This window comes from Rhincodon typus, chromosome 1 (genome assembly GCF_021869965.1).
Source record: "Rhincodon typus isolate 14 chromosome 1, sRhiTyp1.1, whole genome shotgun sequence".
Taxonomy (NCBI): Eukaryota; Metazoa; Chordata; class Chondrichthyes; order Orectolobiformes; family Rhincodontidae; genus Rhincodon; species Rhincodon typus.
The window spans coordinates 175,654,243-175,674,132 of NC_063332.1; the positions used below are offsets into that span (position 1 = coordinate 175,654,243).

At 39.8% G+C, this 19,890-nt stretch overlaps 1 protein-coding gene across 2 annotated transcripts in view; it reads left to right on the forward strand.

Annotated features, from left to right (window-relative positions):
• uso1 (USO1 vesicle transport factor) overlaps window positions 1-19,388 on the forward strand; it is a 71,364-nt gene extending 51,976 nt beyond the window's left edge. For both annotated transcript variants that reach the window (XM_048596005.1, XM_048596014.1), the window contains 10 exons: window positions 2,786-2,896; window positions 3,442-3,560; window positions 4,780-4,961; window positions 6,031-6,152; window positions 9,447-9,582; window positions 10,366-10,544; window positions 12,276-12,353; window positions 15,146-15,262; window positions 16,463-16,678; window positions 18,202-19,388. In XM_048596005.1, the coding sequence (XP_048451962.1) occupies window positions 2,786-2,896; window positions 3,442-3,560; window positions 4,780-4,961; window positions 6,031-6,152; window positions 9,447-9,582; window positions 10,366-10,544; window positions 12,276-12,353; window positions 15,146-15,262; window positions 16,463-16,678; window positions 18,202-18,288 (1,347 nt within the window). In that variant the 3' untranslated portion in view covers window positions 18,289-19,388. The remainder of the gene's footprint in view (window positions 1-2,785; window positions 2,897-3,441; window positions 3,561-4,779; window positions 4,962-6,030; window positions 6,153-9,446; window positions 9,583-10,365; window positions 10,545-12,275; window positions 12,354-15,145; window positions 15,263-16,462; window positions 16,679-18,201) is intronic.
• The last annotated feature ends 502 nt before the right edge of the window (window positions 19,389-19,890 follow it).

Genomic DNA, 19,890 nt, shown 5'->3' on the forward strand with positions numbered 1-19,890 from the left:
ACCCAAAACATTAACTCTGATTTCTCTCCACAGATGCTCCCAGACCTGCTGAGCTTTTCCAGCAGTTACTGACTGTTTCTGATTTACAGAATCTGCAGTTCTTTTGGTTTTTATTATAGAAGCTGTTTCCACTATTTCAGAATCTTGCCAGCTAACACATTTCAGTCTCATGTTTTGAAGTTCTGTTGTTCAGGAGACAAAGCTCATGGCAAACTCTTGGAATGGCATATGGTATAAATTCTACAAATTTTCTGGCAAAATTGGGACTTTTTTGTCCCTGCAAATTTAAAATCTGCATCCCTGGGAGTGAAATTTATCTACACTCTTATTGTATGTAATGTACTGTATCCATACAGTTGTTTACCTTGTGCTGACAGGCTGTGGATGAGCTCGTTCTCTGTGGTTGCATGTAGAGAAAATGAGCGTAGGTAATCCGGGACAAAAACGAAGTTGCTGGAAAAGCCCAGCAGGTGTGGCAGCATTTGTGAAGGAAAAAACAGTTAACGTTTTTGAGGAAGGATCACTCGACTCGAAACATTAACTCTGTTTTTTCCTTCACAGATGCTGTCAGACCTGCTGGTGTTTTTGTTCCTAATTTACAGCATCCGCAGTTCTTTCGGTTTTTATAGGTAAACCAGGGGTTCTACATTGCTCAAGAGATTGGATCATGAGCACATTAATATTTTCAGGTTCTCCTGTTTCAACTATGACCTGTTTCAGTTCGAGCAGTGCTATATTAGGGTGCAGTTATATTGAATTTAAATGTTATTTTAAAAGGAGCTCAATAAATTTGGTAATCCATTCCACTTTTGGTTCCAAGACTTGTCTGTACGTCAGCCTTGTAGTGAACTATATAAAGTATCAACAGTTAACTGTTATGATCTAATTCAAACTATTCAGTAAGCTTTATTCAGTTTAATATTGGAATTGACAATTACATATATGTTAACTGACTTGTAATCTCTTCAAGGATGATTGAATTTTACAACTAGCACAAGGTCACTAGACCATCACCACCCATTATGGAGCGGAAGTAGATCACTTGTTCCTTTGAGTTCACTCCACCATTCGATAAAATTCTGGCTGATCAGCTTGTGGCCTGAACACACACACTCTGTCCATTTCTAGTCCTCATAACCTCTGACGTGCTGTCAATCAAAAATATCTCTAACTCGGCTTTGAATGTAATAAAAAAAAAAAAACCTGCTTCCACTACTCACTGGGCTAAAGAATTGCACAGGTGGATAGTCCTCATCCTGATCTTATATGGGAGACCCTTTATTTTTTTAAACCATGTCCCCTACTTCTGGAGAAATTTCTCTGAGAAAATTTGAACATTTGAATTAATTAGAATTAATTTTCCTAGTCAAAAGAACAGGAGTAGAAACCTAAGTTTTTTTTTAAAAACTCATTTACAATTAATCAAATTGTTTTTAAAACTGTTTGAGCGAGTGAGAAAGGTATTGATAATACAAAATTGAGCTTGAAGATATGAAGAGTTAAATGGGGTCAACCTAAACTTATGGAGAAGTCAAAATCCAGAGGTCCTAAATATAAGACCAGCAATGATAAGTCCAGGAGGGAGTTCAGAAACTGTTTCATGCAGTGGCTGGGGATGATATGTAATTTTCTGCTACAGGACGTAGTTCAGGCGAATAGTGTCGATGCATTGAAAGGGAAGCTGGATGAGTATAGAGTGATGAAAGATTAGAAGGATGTGCCAGTGGAGATCGATAAAGAATGGTGGAAGGTAACTCACTTAAATGCCAACATGAACCAGTTGGGCTGAGTGGCCTGTTCCTGTATTTACACTTAACCCCTTTCAGTGCTTTTCCTTACCACCTTGTAGGTTTCTCCCCAGTCCCAGTACTTATTGCTCCCTGTGCCGTCATTTTGTTAGAGTTTAATGCTACTCAACTGACCCAGGCGATGACCTTTGCATTTACAAGCATGTCTGATATTGCAAGATGTCCTGAGGTTGTGAAGGGCTTTCAAAACATGTGATGTAAATAAGTTGGCTTGATGGAAGATGAGTTGTGCAAAGACATTTGCTTCCAACTCTGTCTGATGAGGTACCTATTCCCAGGTACACAGCATGTATTGATGACCATGCATGCTGTCTCTGAATTTGAACATGGGAAAGACAGGCATTCATTTAACCTTGCAGCAGAAGATTAGAAAACCAAAGTGTCATTAGAAAAGAATTTGTTTGCCAAGCAACATGAACCTCTGTTAGTTGAATGTTTAGAATGGTTTGTTAGCCTGGATTATTATATAAAGGTAAATCGAATTATTTGACCAAAGTTAGCCTGAGCATATCTGATACTCAGTATGCTTGCTGATGTGAAATAAATCTGCTTAATTGGTGTGGTGAGCTTTGCTAAATTCTTCCTCAATCCAGATGCAATAACAGATTCTCAGCCTTCTGATTGTGATCAGAGAGCTGCTGTTGTATCCTTGGATTACTCTTGTTCTTTAAGATATTGGTGATTATGGGTGCGCACCTATAAGTAAGGTCATTCAAGGAGAGGCAGCTACATCTCCAAGGGTATCTGAAGTTAGGTCCAAACTTTCAATACATCTCCTTCCTTTTAGGTTTTGTGCAGTTTGAAATCAATGGGTTTTTACTAGACCAGCATCATTGTTGTCTTCACAGCCCTGTAGCACTAAGAATTATGATATTCTTTGTATCTCAGTCTGAGGTAAACACAAATAACATTTCAAAACTTCATTTCCAAATTAAACATAACCATGTAATGTCTAATTTTTTGCCGTTCAAATTCAGGGAAGCAAAGTGCAAACACGGGTTGGCCTACTGATGTTGCTGTCTACATGGATGACCAACTGTCCAATTGCTGTGACTCACTTCTTGCACAACCAAACCAATGTCCCTTTTGTATCCTTTTATGGGTTGTTTTCATAAGTTGGAGCTATTAATTGGCCTCTCTTGAGGACGAATATGGATGAGAATGGACCAGCAACGAAAGCACAATTCTCCACTGCGTAGGAGACTGAACATAATTATTTGAATGCTGGTCTCTGAATTGTTTTCTCTCATTAGATTTTTCCAGGTTGTACCTGTGAATGGAGGTGAGGATCAGTTTCTGAAAGGATTTTTATTTTTGTGTATTTGTCAGTTTTACTTTGTATGAAATCTGTTATCCACTGTCGCATACTGCTGTTTTTTTAGTCACAATTGTTTCATAATTTCAGTTTTTTGTTTCAGTTCTCATTCAGGAGAAAAATGTGCGCGAAGTTTAAAACAGATAGTGGCAATGAAAATGGTTAACTGAAAACAGAATTCTAAATATATTTTGTATGCTACATTTGCTGATGAGGAATACTTCCTAAATAACCACTCCAATTTTTGGTCACTTGCTTTCCTAACAACTTTGTTTCCAAGTTATTGGTTTTAAGGTTGCCCTTGACAATATTATTTAGTTAACAGCACAGATATCAGAGAACCTTGGGGAAGAGGAACAACTTGTGCAAGGTCTTTGTGCACTTCTGCTGGGCATCTGCATCTACTACAATGAGAATTCTCTGGAGAACTACACTAAGTAAGTGATTCCACAATCCCAGGGTATACAATTTCATGGAATAGTTGTAAAGAGATGATGTGGAACACTTTAGGAACAAAATGGAGCACCAGCTACCACCTGTAAAGATTGTGGCCTGCTAATCTAGTTTTTTAAAAACTGTGGCTAATATTGAAACATTTCTTTTGCATGCTGCTAATTATTTAATCAGAAGAATGGGGTTGGTTGGTTGCTCTGCATTAGCCAGTTCCCAAGTCGTCTTTCAAACCATATACCTGATTATCTGCTTACTGCCGAGTGCAGCATTAATTATATTTTTATTTGTTTGTGGGATATGGGTGTCAGTTTCTGGGCCAGCATTTATTGTGTATGCATAGTTGCCCTTTGAGAAGGTGGTGGGGAGCAACCTGCTGGCTCAGCTGCAGTCCATGTGGTGTAAATAGATCCACATTGCTTTTAGGGAGGGAGTTCCAGGAGTTCGACCCAGCTACACTGAAGGAACAGTGGCCATGTGTTTACAGGTCAGGATGATGAGTGGCTTGGCAGGGAATTGTGCCTGGCTATTTCTTCGTTATTCTTAAGCATTAGAATGCAGAAAGTTTCTAGCGTGCTGCAACTGCATTACCCATCCCGTAGACTGAATTTAGTGGATGTGGAAATTTAATCCCCCAAGATCCAGAACTTGCATTCCTTCCTGAGCCCTGAACTACTGGTAATTTCAGATGTTTGAGAAAGCTGATGTATTCCAGAAGTTGTAACTAAAGACTGACCATCAACATAGAAATAGCAGTCTTCATAGTCTTGGTGATGATGAGTTGTTTGTTTCATGAAAGGTTTCCAGGTGTTGAATAGCTGCTGCTTCTGGACAATGTCAACAAAACCCAAATTTACAGGTTTTTAATGGTCTTTAGCCATTTGAGGTTGAAGTTGAAGTTATCTTTTACATCCCTTAGAATCAATTCCAGTGTTGAAGCAAATGCAGCCATATCTGGTACCCATTGTTTGAAAACCATCTTAGTAGTAAACAGCAGTTAGAGGAGGTGTCAGGTGGCCTGCTTACTTGTGTAGTGCTTGTATGATTATGAAGTATTCAAGAAGGAGACCCATTAAATAGTCATGTGGATTTACAGAGTTCATGAAACTGCTCTTTTGTTATCCTTCCCAGAATGGTAGTCTTTAGTAGGTGGTCTTCAATGTATTAACTACAAGGTAAGTTGAACTTGTGCTTCTCTCCAAACAGGGAAAAGCTAAAGCAACTCATAGAGAAGAGAATTGGGAAAGAAATTTTCATCGAGAAGCTGGCTTACATCAGCAAACATGAGCTTTACTCTCGAGCTGGTCAGAAACCCCAGCCCAGCTACAACAGCCCAGAGCAAATGCTGTTTGACCACGACTTCACCAAATTAGTTAAAGAATTAGAAGGTAATCTTCACAAACTGAATAATGAAGTTCACTGTTACTAGTATGAAGCTGTTCTGCTGGGCATCTTCACTTCATACATAGCACCATCCTCTCTTTATTTCATTCAGTCACCAAAATGGCCAATTCTTTCCTTCTGCCTCAGAATTGAAGAAATGTTGACAAGGCTTCTTTTAATGAACTCAAGTCCCACACACAGGTACACTTGTACAACACAAAATTACCAATCTCTGTAGGGATATTGAACCTTTACAAAAAAAGAAGAAACAACTCATGGGCCAAAGTCTGGAAACAAAGAATAACATTTGGTAACTTCTCAAATTTGCCGAAATTTCTAGTTGATGTAGTTGAATTCCTTTATAACTATAGATAAATGCCTAGTTCTGATTCTAGCCAACTTGGATTCCAGTTTTTGAGAATTGGTCAAATCCACTACTTTGGGGTTGACCAGATAGATAGATACTGGTACTTGGAAATGCTGTCAGAGGAACTTCTCTTAAGAAATAGAATTTTACAAGAGACTGCACCTTTCTGGGGTGTCTTCTCTACTCATTGACTGCAGGATCTGCCAAAACAGAATTCGAAGACCCGAGAGGGATGCTGGATAACTATTAGCATTAGCCCCTTCTTCCCAGTTTTTACCTCCGGTGAACAAACCCCATTTCTTAACTTCTTGCTTTGCTTTGCTTTGCTGTTTATCAAAACTCACTTTTATTTTAAGAAAAAGAAAACCTCAGATGGCTTGCAGCACACATTGCACTTTTGACTTCAGTAATTAGCAGTTAGGTCACAGGCTACATAGTGCTGAATACACTTCCAAGTATCACAATCCTATCCATCCAGAAAATCTCGATGATTCCATCTGTTTCAGCTTCTTGCAAAAACTTTAAATCTAGATATGTATTCCCAATTATTATAGAAAAGAGTAGTGACTGCATTTCAGCAGTAATTCATTGGCCGTGTTCTGTTTGGTGACAATCTTGGGTATGTGAAAAGGAGCTCTGTATGTTAGAATCACTTGTATTCTTTGTAGCAGTGTAATTTTCTGCTTCTTTTCCTGTTCCCAATCCAGTCCTTATAACAAAGGCTGTCCAAAAATCAAGTGAGGATGAGAAGAAGGAAGAGGAGGTGAAGAAGTCTTTAGAGCAACATGACAGTATAGTAAACCAATACAAGGAACTTATCCGTGAACAGGTAACAATAATACTATATAACAAGGTGTGGAGCTGGAGGAACACAGCAGGCCAAGCGGCATCAGAGGAGCAGGAAAGCTGACGTTTCGGGTCTAGACCCTTTTCTGAAGATTTTTCCGAAGAAGGGTCTAGACCCGAAGCTCAGCTTTCCTGCTCCTCTGATGCTGCTTGGCCTGCTGTGTTCATCCAACTCTACACCTTGTTATCTCAGATTCTCCAGCATCGGCAGTTCCTACTATCTCTGTAACAATAATAGTATACCTTTTTTAAAGAACGAAGTTGAAGACTGTTTGAAGGTTGGGCATCAATATAAAGACATTGTGCCTTTTGACCGTTCTTAATAGATTTAACTGCTCGCAGCCAGTCCAAGATAGAATGCTTATCAAGGTACTGGCAAATATACTAGAGTCATATAGCATGGACACAGATCCTTTGGTCCAACCAGTCCATGCCGACCATAATCCCAAACTAACTAGTCCCACCCACCTGCACTTGGCCTTTATTCCCTCCAAACATTTCTTATTCATGCATTTATTGAAATGTCTTTAAACGTTGCAACTGTACCCGCATCACTGCTTCCTTCCACATGAACCATTCTCTGTGTTTTTAAAAAAAATTGCCCCTCATGTCCTTTTAAAATCTCTCTCCTCTCTCACCTTAAAAATATGCCATCTAGTCTTGAAATCCCCCACTCTAGGGAAAAGGCACCTGCCATTCAGCTCATGTAGACCCCTCATCATTTTCCAAACCTCTATTAAGTCACCTTTTCAACCTCCCATGCTCTCGTGAAAAAGATGCCAGCCTATCCAGCCTCTCCTTGAAACTCAAACCCTCCATTCCTGGCAACATTCTGGTAAATCTCTTCTGAACCCTCTCCAGCTTAATATCCTTCCCAAAACAAGTTGACCAGAACTGGACGCAATACTCCAGAAGAGGCCTCCCCAATGTCCTGTACAACTTCGACATAATGTCCCAACTCCAATGCTCAAAAGGTCTGAGCAATGAAGGTAAGCGTGCTAAACGCCTTCTTAACCACCCTGCCTGTATGTGATGCAAACTTCAAAGAATTGTGTATTGTATTTTCTGAGGTCCTAAAAATAGAATGGTTTTCCTATCCTGTGTGATAGTGGCATAGAGCTCAGCAACCATTGGTCATGGATGTATAGGGAATGACAAAGGAATGGCGGCAAAAGGGGCGGCACGGTGGCTCAGTGGTTAGCACTACTGTCTCACAGCACCAGTAACCCAGGTTCAATCCCACCCTCGGCCAACTGTCTGTGTGGAGTTTGCGCGTTCTCCCCATGTCTGTGTGGGTTTCCTCTGGGTGCTCTGGTTTCCTCCCACAGTCCAAAGGTGTGTAGGCTAGGTGGATTGGCCATGCTAAATTGCCCATAGTATTCAGAGATGTGTAGATTAGGTGGGTCATAGAGCGTTGTGACTGGGTGGGTTGCTCGGAGGGTCGATGTGGACTTGTGGGGCCGAAGGGCCTGTTTCCACACTGTAGAGATTCTTTGATCTATTCTATGAACCAAAAGTGAGGAGCAAACTTTCACAAAGCTCATGCTTCATATTATGACTAGTGGGGGTAATCCCAACTGATCAAACCATACCATTCATGTAAATGTTTTGATTCTGTCAGCAAATTTGACATTGTTTCCCCTTTTATTCATACTACCTAGAAAAAGAGGCTTTCATCTGGTTTTCTAATGATCTGAGAAAGGATTTTTTGATTATGAACAAAAGTGATTCAAACTGGCTAATAACTATGCTGTATGCCATAGTTAAACTATAAAGGCAAAATGGGCAAACATCTTTGTGAGACACTCGATTAAACTGAGAGTAAATGGGATGTCTTCTCATTGTTCCTTGAAATTCCAATCAATAAGTTTGAAATGTTGACAGCTGCAGAATAATGGAAAATATTCTGACCAGACATGAGGAAAGACAGTTAAACCAAGGTCTTTAAATGGAGTAACCACCATTGCTTTCAGGGTTTGAGGGAAGGAGACACTGATATTTGGAATGTTCCCAGAAATAGTTCAGCAATTCCACCCCCTGCCTCCCGCCCCCCCCCCCCAAAAAAACCATGGACATACCCAAGTCTCTTGAAAAACACAGAAACCAGCTCCACGGGAGCATTGCAAGTCAGCCTCCAGCACATAGACCCCAGTTCTCCCAAGTTGTCTAGCAGTTAAAACAATAAATCCCCCACCTGTTATCTCTTAAAAACTTTGCTTGTCTCCTTTCCAAAGTTGATCTTTCAGTAATTCACAGGTGACTACCAGTTCACATTACCTTGAACAATTCCAAGATGTCGCATGTCCCTTCATACCTTGGTAAACCATTTTAATGTCAAACATCCAAGTAGTTCCATATTCCAGTCTCTTTCAAAAAAACACATGCATTCCCAACATTAGGATTTGGAAAAACTGCCTTTGTGATTGGAAGGAGCAGGGTTTGCAATAACTTTCAAAAGGAATTGCATAATTATTTGAAGAGAAAATGTTTAGTTGACTGTAGATCATTAGCAGCTAGAGTGGGTCTTGTTAGATAGTGCTGCTCGAGGACTGGTACCGGTACAGTGGGGTGAATGGCTTTCAATTTTACACTATTACAATTCTCTACGATATGCATAAACGTGTCTTCCTTCTGGTAAGATGGTGGTGGAGTAGGACATCTGAGCCCGGGGTTCGTCTGCTCTGTCAGCTTTTCTTTTCGCTTTCCTTTCCTCTCCTTTTTTTTGCCTCTCTTCTCGCTTTTCTTTCTTCTATTTCATTTTACTTACCTGATGGTGAAAAGCTTGGTCATGGCAATGGTGGCAGCGAGTGAGCACAGCAAGGACTCGCACTGGTGTCGGAGGCGTGTTTGGGTTCCTGGTGGCACCAGTGTCCAGTGCAGATTCATGGCAGCGGTGCAGTACCTGGCAGCATCAGTGACATCTGCATCAGCAAGGGCCAGCAAGGACTCATAGTAGTGAGGGTGTTGGTGGATGATGCCAAAGGATGGCAAGTTTTTTGCTCCAGCGGCGGCAGCGATGGGGACTCGTGTCTGGCCACCAGGCCCCTGACCCACAACAGAGCACTTAACAAGGAGGAGTGTAAAGTTGGACACCTTCTTCGTTTCTTAATTTTTCTGCCTTTATGTTCTATGTTTTGATTTATTTTTGTGTTGTAAGATGGTGCTGCTAAGTGACGACACTGCGCAACACTTTTCACTGTATTTTGAAACAAGATATGTGTGCCAATAAATAAATTAAATCAATTCAAAATTATCCATCTGTTTCATTTAAATACAGGATCTGCAACTGAACGAATTGAAGAAACAAGTAACTGCCCTCACCAATCAGAATGAACAGAGTCAAACAACGATAACACAGCAAACATCACAGATTCAACAGCTGCGTGACCAGTATAATCTTCTCAAAATACAAGGTATGAAGTATTGTGAAATATTCCATTCATCCTTTTTTATTTTCTATTTAAAATCGAAGACAACAAGTTGATGAAAGTACAGAATTTCCAGAAATCTTCTCATCGACAAATTTAAAGTAAGATTCTTTTTGGACTGGGTGAACAACAATATTATGGAGATTGCATGAATTTTTAAAAAATGTTATCACTGTTGCCAGTTGTTGAGTGCACTTTTTCAAAACCGTTTTTAGCGTTTTGTAAGTAGCTGTCTAGAAAGTGGTGAAAAGATCCACTGTTTGCACAGCCCCTTCCCTCCAAAGATAATGTTTTCAGGATGGTATGACCACCATTGGGAGGATGTTCATTGTTTTGAATTTCTGAGCTGCGATAGTTTTTCTTTGGCCTTTTTTTAAATTGATCCCCATTTTCAAGGTGTGCTTTGCTGAAAATGAAACCAACCATTGGTATGCAGCCTGTAACTGAGCTGTTTCTCCACATTTGAACATGATCTGAGTACAATGACATCCGTTCATAAAAACTGGATTGGTGCAGGAAAGAGAAAAAGGGACAGAAATGAAAACTGGGTCATTCTATAAAATAAAAAAGCAGCTGGAATATTTCAATTTCTGCTGTTGAGACATTGCAAAACTTAACTCTTGTCCTTGCTCTGAAAATTAACGTCTGTTCCTGTACATTTCACCAGCATCAGGATATCCATTCAAATATATTAAAGACTAGCATAATAGACTTCACTTTGGTTAATTTAAGTTCAAAAAGTCTCTAACTTGTTGTTTTGTTGCTTAGGTAAACCGCTAGACAGCCAACATCACATTCATAATGAGGCAGCTCAGATCAATGGCATTCAACCTAAAGCAGACATGGAAGAAATTGGAAGGTTGCGAGAAGAAGTTGAAGAATTGAAGAAGCAGCATAATGTATTAGAAGGACAGCTGGCTGAAAAGGAGTCCGTGATTGATAAACTGGTACTAACCGTTTGATATTTTACCCATTAACTTTGCCTGGATTAGAGCCTGGTGAGAGGAAATGGATCAGATTGCACACGAGCAGATGGGCAGCCCAGTACGTCCTTCCAGAAGCAGTGATTTCTTGTAGGCAATAAACAGAGAATGAGTTTTTTCAGACTTGCCTAGAACTTTAAAGCATAGAAACAAGCCATTCGGCCCATTAGTCTTCTACAAGTTTTATTGCCCCAACTGAGCCTCTCCCATTTTTAATTTATCTTGCCCTATCAATGTATTCTGCCATTCCACAACTGTTTATCCAGCGTTCCCTTAATTGCATCTGTACTTGTTACTGTACCCATTCCTTGGTGGTTTCCATGTTCCAACCATTCTCTCAATTAAGTATTTTCTGTTGAATTCCTTGATCACTACTGAGTCTAATGTTTTAGCTTTATGGTCCCTACTTTTGGATGCCTCCCAGTGGAGATACCACCTCTGTATCTACCTATCAAATGATTTCATATTTTTAAAAGGGCTCTGCCAAATTTCCAACAAAGAATCTAACCATCACCCTTCGACATTCAATGACAGCGTTATCATCACTGAATCCCCCAGTCAGCGTTCTGGAGGTACCATTGACTAGAAGCTAAACTGGACAAGCCATATAAATACTGTCACTACAAGAGCAGCTTAGAGATTGGGGATCCTGCAGTGAATAACTCACCACCTCTCTCCCAAAGCCTGGCCAGCATCTACAAGGCACAAGTCAGGGGCTTGACGTATACTCCTCACTTGCAACTCCAACAATGCGCAAGGAGCCTGACTCTATTGTGGATAAAGCAGCCCGCTTGCTTAGAAATGCATCAACAAACTTTCACTGCCTCCACCACTGGTGCTCAGCAGCAGCAGTATGTACTATCTACAAGATACACTGCAGAAATTCACAAAAGCTCCTTCCAAACTCTCAAACCACTGCAATCTAGAAGGACAAGGGGAACAGATACATGGGAACACCACCCCCTGCAAGTTCCCCTCCAAGTCACTCACCATCCTGACTTGGAAATATATCGCCACTCCTTCAGTGTCGCTGGGTCTGAATCCTGCAGTTCCCTCCCCAGGGGCATTGTGGGTCAACCCATAGCACATGGACTGCAGTAGTTCAAGAAGGCATCTCACCCCCACCTTCTCAAGGAATGGCCCATCTGGCCCAGCCAGCAATGCCCACCTTGCATGAATGAATAAAAAGAAAATGATCTACTATTCACACAGCTGTGTCCCATACTGTTGTCTACTCTCAGTTGAGAGACTTTTTATTCACTTGAGGGACATGGGCATTGCTGGCTGTCCAGCCTTTTATTGTCTTTCCCTAGTTGCCCTTGTGAAGGTGGTGGTGAACTGCCGAATTGAATTGCTGTAGTCCACGTGCTGTGGGCTGTGCTGATAAGTGCTGTGTTAACATGGGAAACGGGAGTAGACCATGATCAAATCTGCTCAACCATTCAATCTCTGTGGGCCATTTTCTTTAACCAATTGCTTATGCTTTCAAGAGAGCAAGTTGAGATTTTGGCAGCAATAGTTTCTTTGTGTGCCTAATGAGTTTAGTTTCAGTCCGGACAGTGCAATTTTAATTGTAACTAATTTTTCTCAAGTTTGGTCAGTTGGTGCCTTAGAATATTTCAGCATAGTTCTGTAGAAAAGTTTTAAGTACTGAACCGAATTGAAATGGAGATATCTGATTTAATGATTCTATAGAGGACTGCTCAGTCAACAGGAAACCTAGCTGAAGTCGCCACGGATGTTGCTGGTGATCAACAAATGGATCAGCACAAGGTGGGGTTTCTTTCCTATGTCATGTGTTCAAGATGGTGCATATGATCGTTCCAATGTGTTATATTTAACCAGTCATAATTCAGGATTTTTAAAAAAAAAAAACCATGAATGTTTACTCACCCCACACAAATCATTGGAGCTCTGTCGAGAACCTGTTAACAGTTATACACATGGTCAAAAAGTAGCTATTATTCTCTTCCTTATAAAGCATTCCTAAAAGTACAAGGGTATGATCTGATCACAGTGATTTGCCCCCATTAAGTTCATTTTACCTATTTATTTTCTCAGTGCAAGTTAATGACTGGTGCTGCACAAACAAGATTCTTCTTTCACTTGGCAGTTCAATAAAATCAGCTGAGTAGTCAAGTGATCCACTGTAAAGTTTGTACTAGTCTCTCTGAGCTGGCCAGCATGAGAGCCATAGGTCAGTGACTTTCTGCTGCACTTTACTTCAGTTTCTCGGGTTCCTCTTGGTCTTGGCTTGGTGATTTCAGAGATTGGGAGTGCAGTGGAGGTAGAGGAAATGCATCTCAAAACCCATCCATTAGAATCCCAAGGTAAGGTGCAGTAGTTCACTATTCCACCTGCTGTGGCAGTGTGCCCTGAAATGGAGGATTCTTGGAGGAAGTTCATTCAGGCAACATGACTACACAGAGCATTTGCATAACGTTGCGTGGAATTTGATGAAAGTTAAAAATCAAGGCATGGTAGTCACATTTTGGATGCATCCCAAAAATATTTAACCATTCTGTGAAAATCTCCTTGATTCCTCCTCTCGAAGAACTGTGGATACATTTTTCCACGTCAGCATTCTGTATTTGTTCAGTTTCCAAATGTGGAAAGAGCTTGTCAAGCAGCTGTAGGATATGTCCAGTCAGAGCCAGTTTGAGAAATTTGAGGTTTTTACATGCAGCTGATTATTACCAGATGGCAGAGACTGATGTGAAAAATCAAACCTCTGTATTCTGGAGGTCTGTTTGCTGTAATGGAACATGGCCAAGTGAAATGCTTGTCACTTTAACTGTAAAAATTGTCACAGTGTCCATCTATCTCAATTTTGTCTTTCCAAAGTTGCGAAATAAATAAAAAACTGCGCAGTTGGTCTATAAGCTCTGAGAAAAGAGAGAAAATAAAAGTTAATATCTGATGTTAAACTACTTCAGTTAGATCATTTCTGGAGAGTCTGTGTTGACCATTGGCTATATTCGCTAGGAGCGTGGAGCTGGAAATTGTTGAGAGCTGATGAATCAATGACATCATGAAGTGTTTTTATGCTATGAAAGGTGTGGGTGATCAAGTCTGCATGATTGTCACATTATAAAGAGCATTGAATTGGATGTGAGCCACTCTTTGCCTGTTAGACCGAATGACTGACGACATTTGTTTGAGCAAACTAATCCCATGCATTTTAACAGAAATTACTGATGATTCCTAGCAATAATGGTGACCATTGCTGTATTTAAAAAGACCGTTAGAGTTAGCATAATTAAATTGATGGGCTTCTCACAAAGATTTAAAACCTTAAACCCGAGTGCAGAGATTAGCCAGCTCAGTTTGAGACTTAGAGAATCTGGTAAGACAAAGTTAGCAGTCTTTCCTTCAATTTTGTTTTTGCTCAGTTAGCTGTCACCTTTGTGGATGTCTAGGCCAAGCTGTCCTTGTGAAATCGTCTGCTTCAAAAACTAAACTTTAGCAATGCATTGTAGCAGCATGCCATGTCAATTTTCTCCCTTGCTCTTTAAGATGCTGCCTCTTTCAGAAACATTTCTTGCAATTGTCTATTCAGTATGTTCAATCAGACCAAGTATTTAACTGGGAATGGCATCAGAACGGAACCAGATTCCAACCCCCTCCAGTGCATTTTCCAGCTGGAGCAGCATCACGTGATAACTCATTCCCTTCCTAATTCCAGGGCATTGTTCCTCAAGCAGCTGGCCATTAAAGTGGCACTTTGGTTTCCTGCAATGCTTTTGCATGAATCTTTCATTTATTTGTGTGCGTTCACTAATCCTTCATTAGATCATATATCTCGGGGCGGAGGCTTGTGTTGGCTTGAATGTATTTCGATTCCACTTGTGCCCCACATGATTTTTTCCTTTTCTCTCGCCCATCCTCCACATTTTTCCTGCTGAAAACTGGAGCGTATTATGACTGGCCAATTCGTGAGCTATGGTGTCGCTCATTAAAATAGAACTCCTGTTTCAGTGTCACTACCATTTAGTTAATATCATTTAATGGTGTATAGGCTTCCTTGCATGTTCAGCTCTACCTGTAGTAGGCAATTGAATATTTCTAACGCCATTGAGCATAGGAGTTGCCAGCCACACATGGCAACATGTAGAACCATGCAACTGATTTTTCAGTGATTATGAATTTTCTGTGACTTCGAGCAAATTCTGTTCGAAGTAGATAATCTTGTTTCTTTCACTGGGCATAAGAATCATTAGCATTTCACAACTACCTTTAAATTTATTTTATTCATTCATTTGATGTGGGCATCACTGACACTTTATTGCCTTTATTGTTCATTCTTAATTCGGGGTAAGACTGCAAGCTAATGACTGTATAACTGTATGTACAGAAAGTGTACAGCTTTAGAACACCTTCCATCAAATGCAGTTGTTGTGACTTGTGCAAAAAAAATTAGTGTATCTCTTGAAACTTTTAACTTTTTATTGATTAGCTTATCTTCTTCAAGTACAAACTCGGAAAAGGATAATGACAATATTTTTTGTGAATTAATCTGTGACAATCTAAATCTGTTCACTTGCACTTTGGCATCATATTTAAAGCTTGTGGGCACAGCAGAAGCATCGTTGAGGGATAATGACAGTGATTCTGCAGCAGTGAAGATTGGACAGCTTGAAAACAGACTATCAGTATTGGAGGATGAGAATAAAACATTAAAGGTAAGCTATAAGTTAGTCCATTGTGTTGTCATCTAAGAGATACCACTCGACTAAAGCTTTCAAACTGAAAGTGTTTGGTGCTTGAGTTATATGTTTTGGTTGTAGTTTAATTTTAACATAATTTGTGCTAGGTTGCTTATTTATTTCAACCTGTGTCACTTTAAACCAGGGTGTTATCCATCTGGTTGCAACATTGCAAGATCAGGCATTTATTGTGATAGCATGACCCGTTGTGTTAAATGCATCAACTTCACAATCCATGATATGAACAACATAATGGTTCACTCAATTTTTATAATGATTCTACTCTGAATCTCTACATTCTATACCTACTACCACTAAATCATTCTGTATCAAAGATCTGTACCAGTGTCTTCAGAGTAACAATGTGGAACTAGCAAAATCCATTCAGTTCCACTCAATCTATTCCAATCATTCTTTTGTTGTGGCTTTATTACTGGTGCAGACACTTCCTATCACTTTATTGGAAGTGGAAGTTACTGGATTAACATCATCCAAACCATTAGAAACATTGCTGAATAAATCTTATGCATCCCATCATCCCCCTCTCTAAGACAAGACCCTTGCCTTAGATCTAGTTATGCCATATGCCCCATGCTCAACAGAAAATTGTTTTGTTTGGTTTGATTTGTTGTCGTGTATCCCTAAGTACAATGAAAAGGGCAGATCATAGTAAGCAAGGACATACAGATCATAGCGTGCTTGGACAGAATGAGGCATACAAGGTTACACTGCACAGGAGGTGCACAAAGCAAGATCAACATGATTGCATGCCATAGCTCGCGACATTGCGGTACTCTGCTAGAGTGGACCCTGTTTTTCTCCCAGCATGTTCTTCATGTTTAAGCAGAATGTAGTACTGGATCTGCTTTTGTTGATTATCCATTGCTCACTTCTTCATTTCACTGGTTTAACCACCACCTCCTGTTCAAGAGCAGCTGGAGTTTGGCAATAAGCAATGGCCTTTCTCAAGATACTCTAATCCTATGAATATTCTTAACATTCCAAATGTAACTTTTGAGCACCAGTATCCAATCTCCTTTTAATCATTTTGACTGAAATAAGAGTCTGCATAAACTTTTTTTTTTGATTGCAGAGGGTGTGACGTGTTAAAGGACTAAATTGAATGTTAAGATTGCAGCTTCATTTGGGATTATTCTGTTTTATTCATATGTACAGGATCAGTTAAAGATCTTGACAGAGGAGAAAAAGTCCCTTGATCAACAGCTTGCGTCAACAAACAGTACAATTGCCATCCTTGAAACTGACAAGAGAAAGCTCCAGCAAGAGTTGACAGAATCAAAGAAGGAACAGGATGATCTGTTGGTGCTTCTCGCAGACCAAGACCAGAAAATCTTTGGATTTAAGAACCGGCTCAAAGAGCTTGGAGAACCAGTATGTATGCCATTGCAGCATTAATATTTTAATGACTAAGTGAGTTTTTGCTGTGCCACTTAATGTGGTTGTATCACAGTCTGTGTGCAAGTTTTATCTGGTCCTTTTTATTTATGGTAGAAAATCTAAATTGCTCTAATTAGAACCAGGCAGGTATTTGAACATGTTTAGGCTAATACAGTATAATCACCAGAAACCCTAATTACCTTTAACTATTAAATACACATCAAAATAAATTTGATCAGTTAATTGGGTTTTCTGGCTTTCATATTTGCATAAAACCAATTGAAAGTAAATTTGTTGTTCTGATTCAAAAACAAATTGCACTTAAATGCCTCTTACGTTGTATGATCATCATTATGACTAGGCTAAAGAACTTAAGGGGCTTGATTGGGCAGGATAGTGCAAGAAATGAGGGAGACCTGGAGCTTCATGAGCGATTGTGTGATGGCTTTATTTGCTGAGTTTAAGGTGATTCCTCCGCTATTTAATCTGTAGAAGGGGCACTTCTCACCATTACTTGTTGCTCCTTGGAAGTGCCTATGGAGGGCTCTTCTGGTACAGTTGTAGTGTCCCTACCTCTGGAACAGAAGACCTGAGTTCAAGTCCCACCTGAGGTGGTAGAGGCGGGCACGATAGCGTCACTTAAGATGTATCTAGACAGATACATGAATGGGTAGGGAGCAGAGAGATACAGATCCTTGGAAAATAGGCGACAGGTCTAGATAGAGGATCTGGATTGGCGCAGGCTTGGAGGGCCGAAAGGCCTGTTCCTGTGCTGTAATTTTCTTTGTTCTTTGCTCCAGAGATGTCGTAGCATCCCTGAACAGGTTGATTAAAAGCACTTTTTTTTTTTTTTTTGAAGTGCATAATGGTTTTGAAGTGAGGCCCCATTGATGGAGGGTGGCTGTGTAGAGGCCTTGTCTTGTCCTGAACCTGTTTAGCAAAGACCACTCTCACCCTGTAGTTCACAGCCTGCCATTTGATGGATGGGGTTTGTCACAAGGAGCGTGTTCATCTCTTCCTGTGATTCTCAATCCTTCATTGGAAGGAAGTCTGCTGCTGGATCTCACCCAGAAAGCTTGCTCCGTCTGAGGTACAAATATACTTAAATAGCGCAGGGAGCAAGTGATTGAGGCAAAGAACATCTGTCTGTTAAAGGGAGGGCCTAGTTAACACATGAGGGAGAAAGCAAAAAAAGCATATGCAAATAGGGTGAGAAGGAAGGAAGCTCATTTGGAGAATAGACTAGTTGGATCAGTCGGCTTGTTGTGCTTTAAATTATTTTATTCACATCCAGGAAATGCAACAGTAGTATGTTAGGCGTGTTGTTTAGGATTGGGAATGTGAAGTTGACAGAACAAATCTTATTGATCCAAGTAAATGGCCTTTGAGCATTATTTCGAGCTAATTGGCAATTGATTTGAGAGTGCGAAGTTTTATTAACCATAAAATATGATCTCCATTTCTTATCTAATCCGATATGGAGTGTGATGCTAAACCATGTTGTTTGTTTTCTCCAGGTTGAGGATGAAGATGACCTGGAGTCTGCTGACCAAGAAGATGATGATGATGATGATGATGATGACGATGAAGATGATCCAAACTAATTGCATAACGATGATATACAGGCAGAATGAGGAAATGTAAAGAAGATCAAAGCTTCTGTTACCACAGGATGCAGAATGTAGAAACAGAGTTCAGAATGTTTTGTTTTTCTTTTGGAAATGGGTTTTGAAATAAGTTTAATTGTATCTTCTACCAGTTGCAGAAGTTTGCTTACTGGGTAGGAGAGAAACTTTTCATTTTTAAACAATTAAAATTTTAATAAAACAATGTTGTTTTTCTCCATTTAAGGGAAAAAAAAAGCATTCCCTCAAGGTACACTAAGCAGATACTCATTGTTGGAGTGAAGAGTAAGCTAACCACCTTTAGTCTACAGTTATGCCTGTATAATTTGACCTAGTGTTGCAATATGTTGTATTATCTAGAGAATGCGTTATTGTGGGAGCTTGCAGACCAACCTGGAGTTTAAAAGCAGCCCTTAAGAACATGGCAAAATGTCAAGTCAAGAATCTGGGCAACTACTTGTCTTACACAACTCTTCTGTGAGATCTGATTGAACCTTAATAGCTGCTGTTTACCAGCAATTTCATTGATTTACCTAAGCTGCTGTATCTGACAAGTATAAGAGCAGTGTGTTGCAGGAGATCAGTGTGGGCCATCTATTTTGCCGACCTTTGCATCAAGTCAGGGCATTGCCTCTTACAGTGAGGATTTGTAGGTAAATGAAAGTTCACTGGCCTTTCTGAATTGAGGCCATTTGCTGGGAAGCAGCTGAACAGTCATTGCCCTGATTCATGTCAGCCTGTCACACACAGAGGATCTAGTGTGCCTTTTACATTGTTCAGAAACTATGCTCTGTCCCTCAGATTCAACAACGCATTGAAATGTATGCTGTGAAGTTAATAACTGAACAACATTTGAACAGTTTGGAATTACCGGTATTGCATTAATGTTGATTATTTACTGACGATGCCACAAACAGATTTATTTCTACGTCTACAGCTGTATTGCAGAGAAATGAGATTCTGTATGATTTATATAATTTATTGGCTGTTATGCCAAATTGGAATAGAATGAGATAGTACACTTTATAGAGAGAGAATGTAATTGTGTTTTGGAAATAAAGTTCATATGAGAGATTTCAGATAAATGTTTTTACTAGTTTCATGCAATGGAATTTTTATAACATTCTTCTGTCCTATTAGAGGTTAAACAAAATCAAGTTATTGTTGTACAATAAATATTATCTGATTTACTGGAATGTTATTTACTTTTGGATGTGACCAGGAATACAAAGTGACTAACTTGATGTTGGTTGGTTGGTTTCCCAACAGATTATAATAATTGCTGTACCTACTGAATAGTTGACTGTACATTTCACTGTTTAAATCTAGTAACAAGAAGTGTTATGGCTTCTTGCACATCCCTGATCTTCATTACTCCAACATGGGGTTCAGGGAACTGAATGCCAAATAACAGGAATTCTCAATTTCTCCAGCTGTCAACCTTTCTCTCAAAACTTGAATCATGGACCAAACCTCAATTTACCTGTCCTCATGTCTCCTGTAGCTTGGTGTTAATTTTATTTTTAAACCCTTCTCTCAAACTGCCTTGAGATGTTTTATTGTCACTGCGATACAGCACAG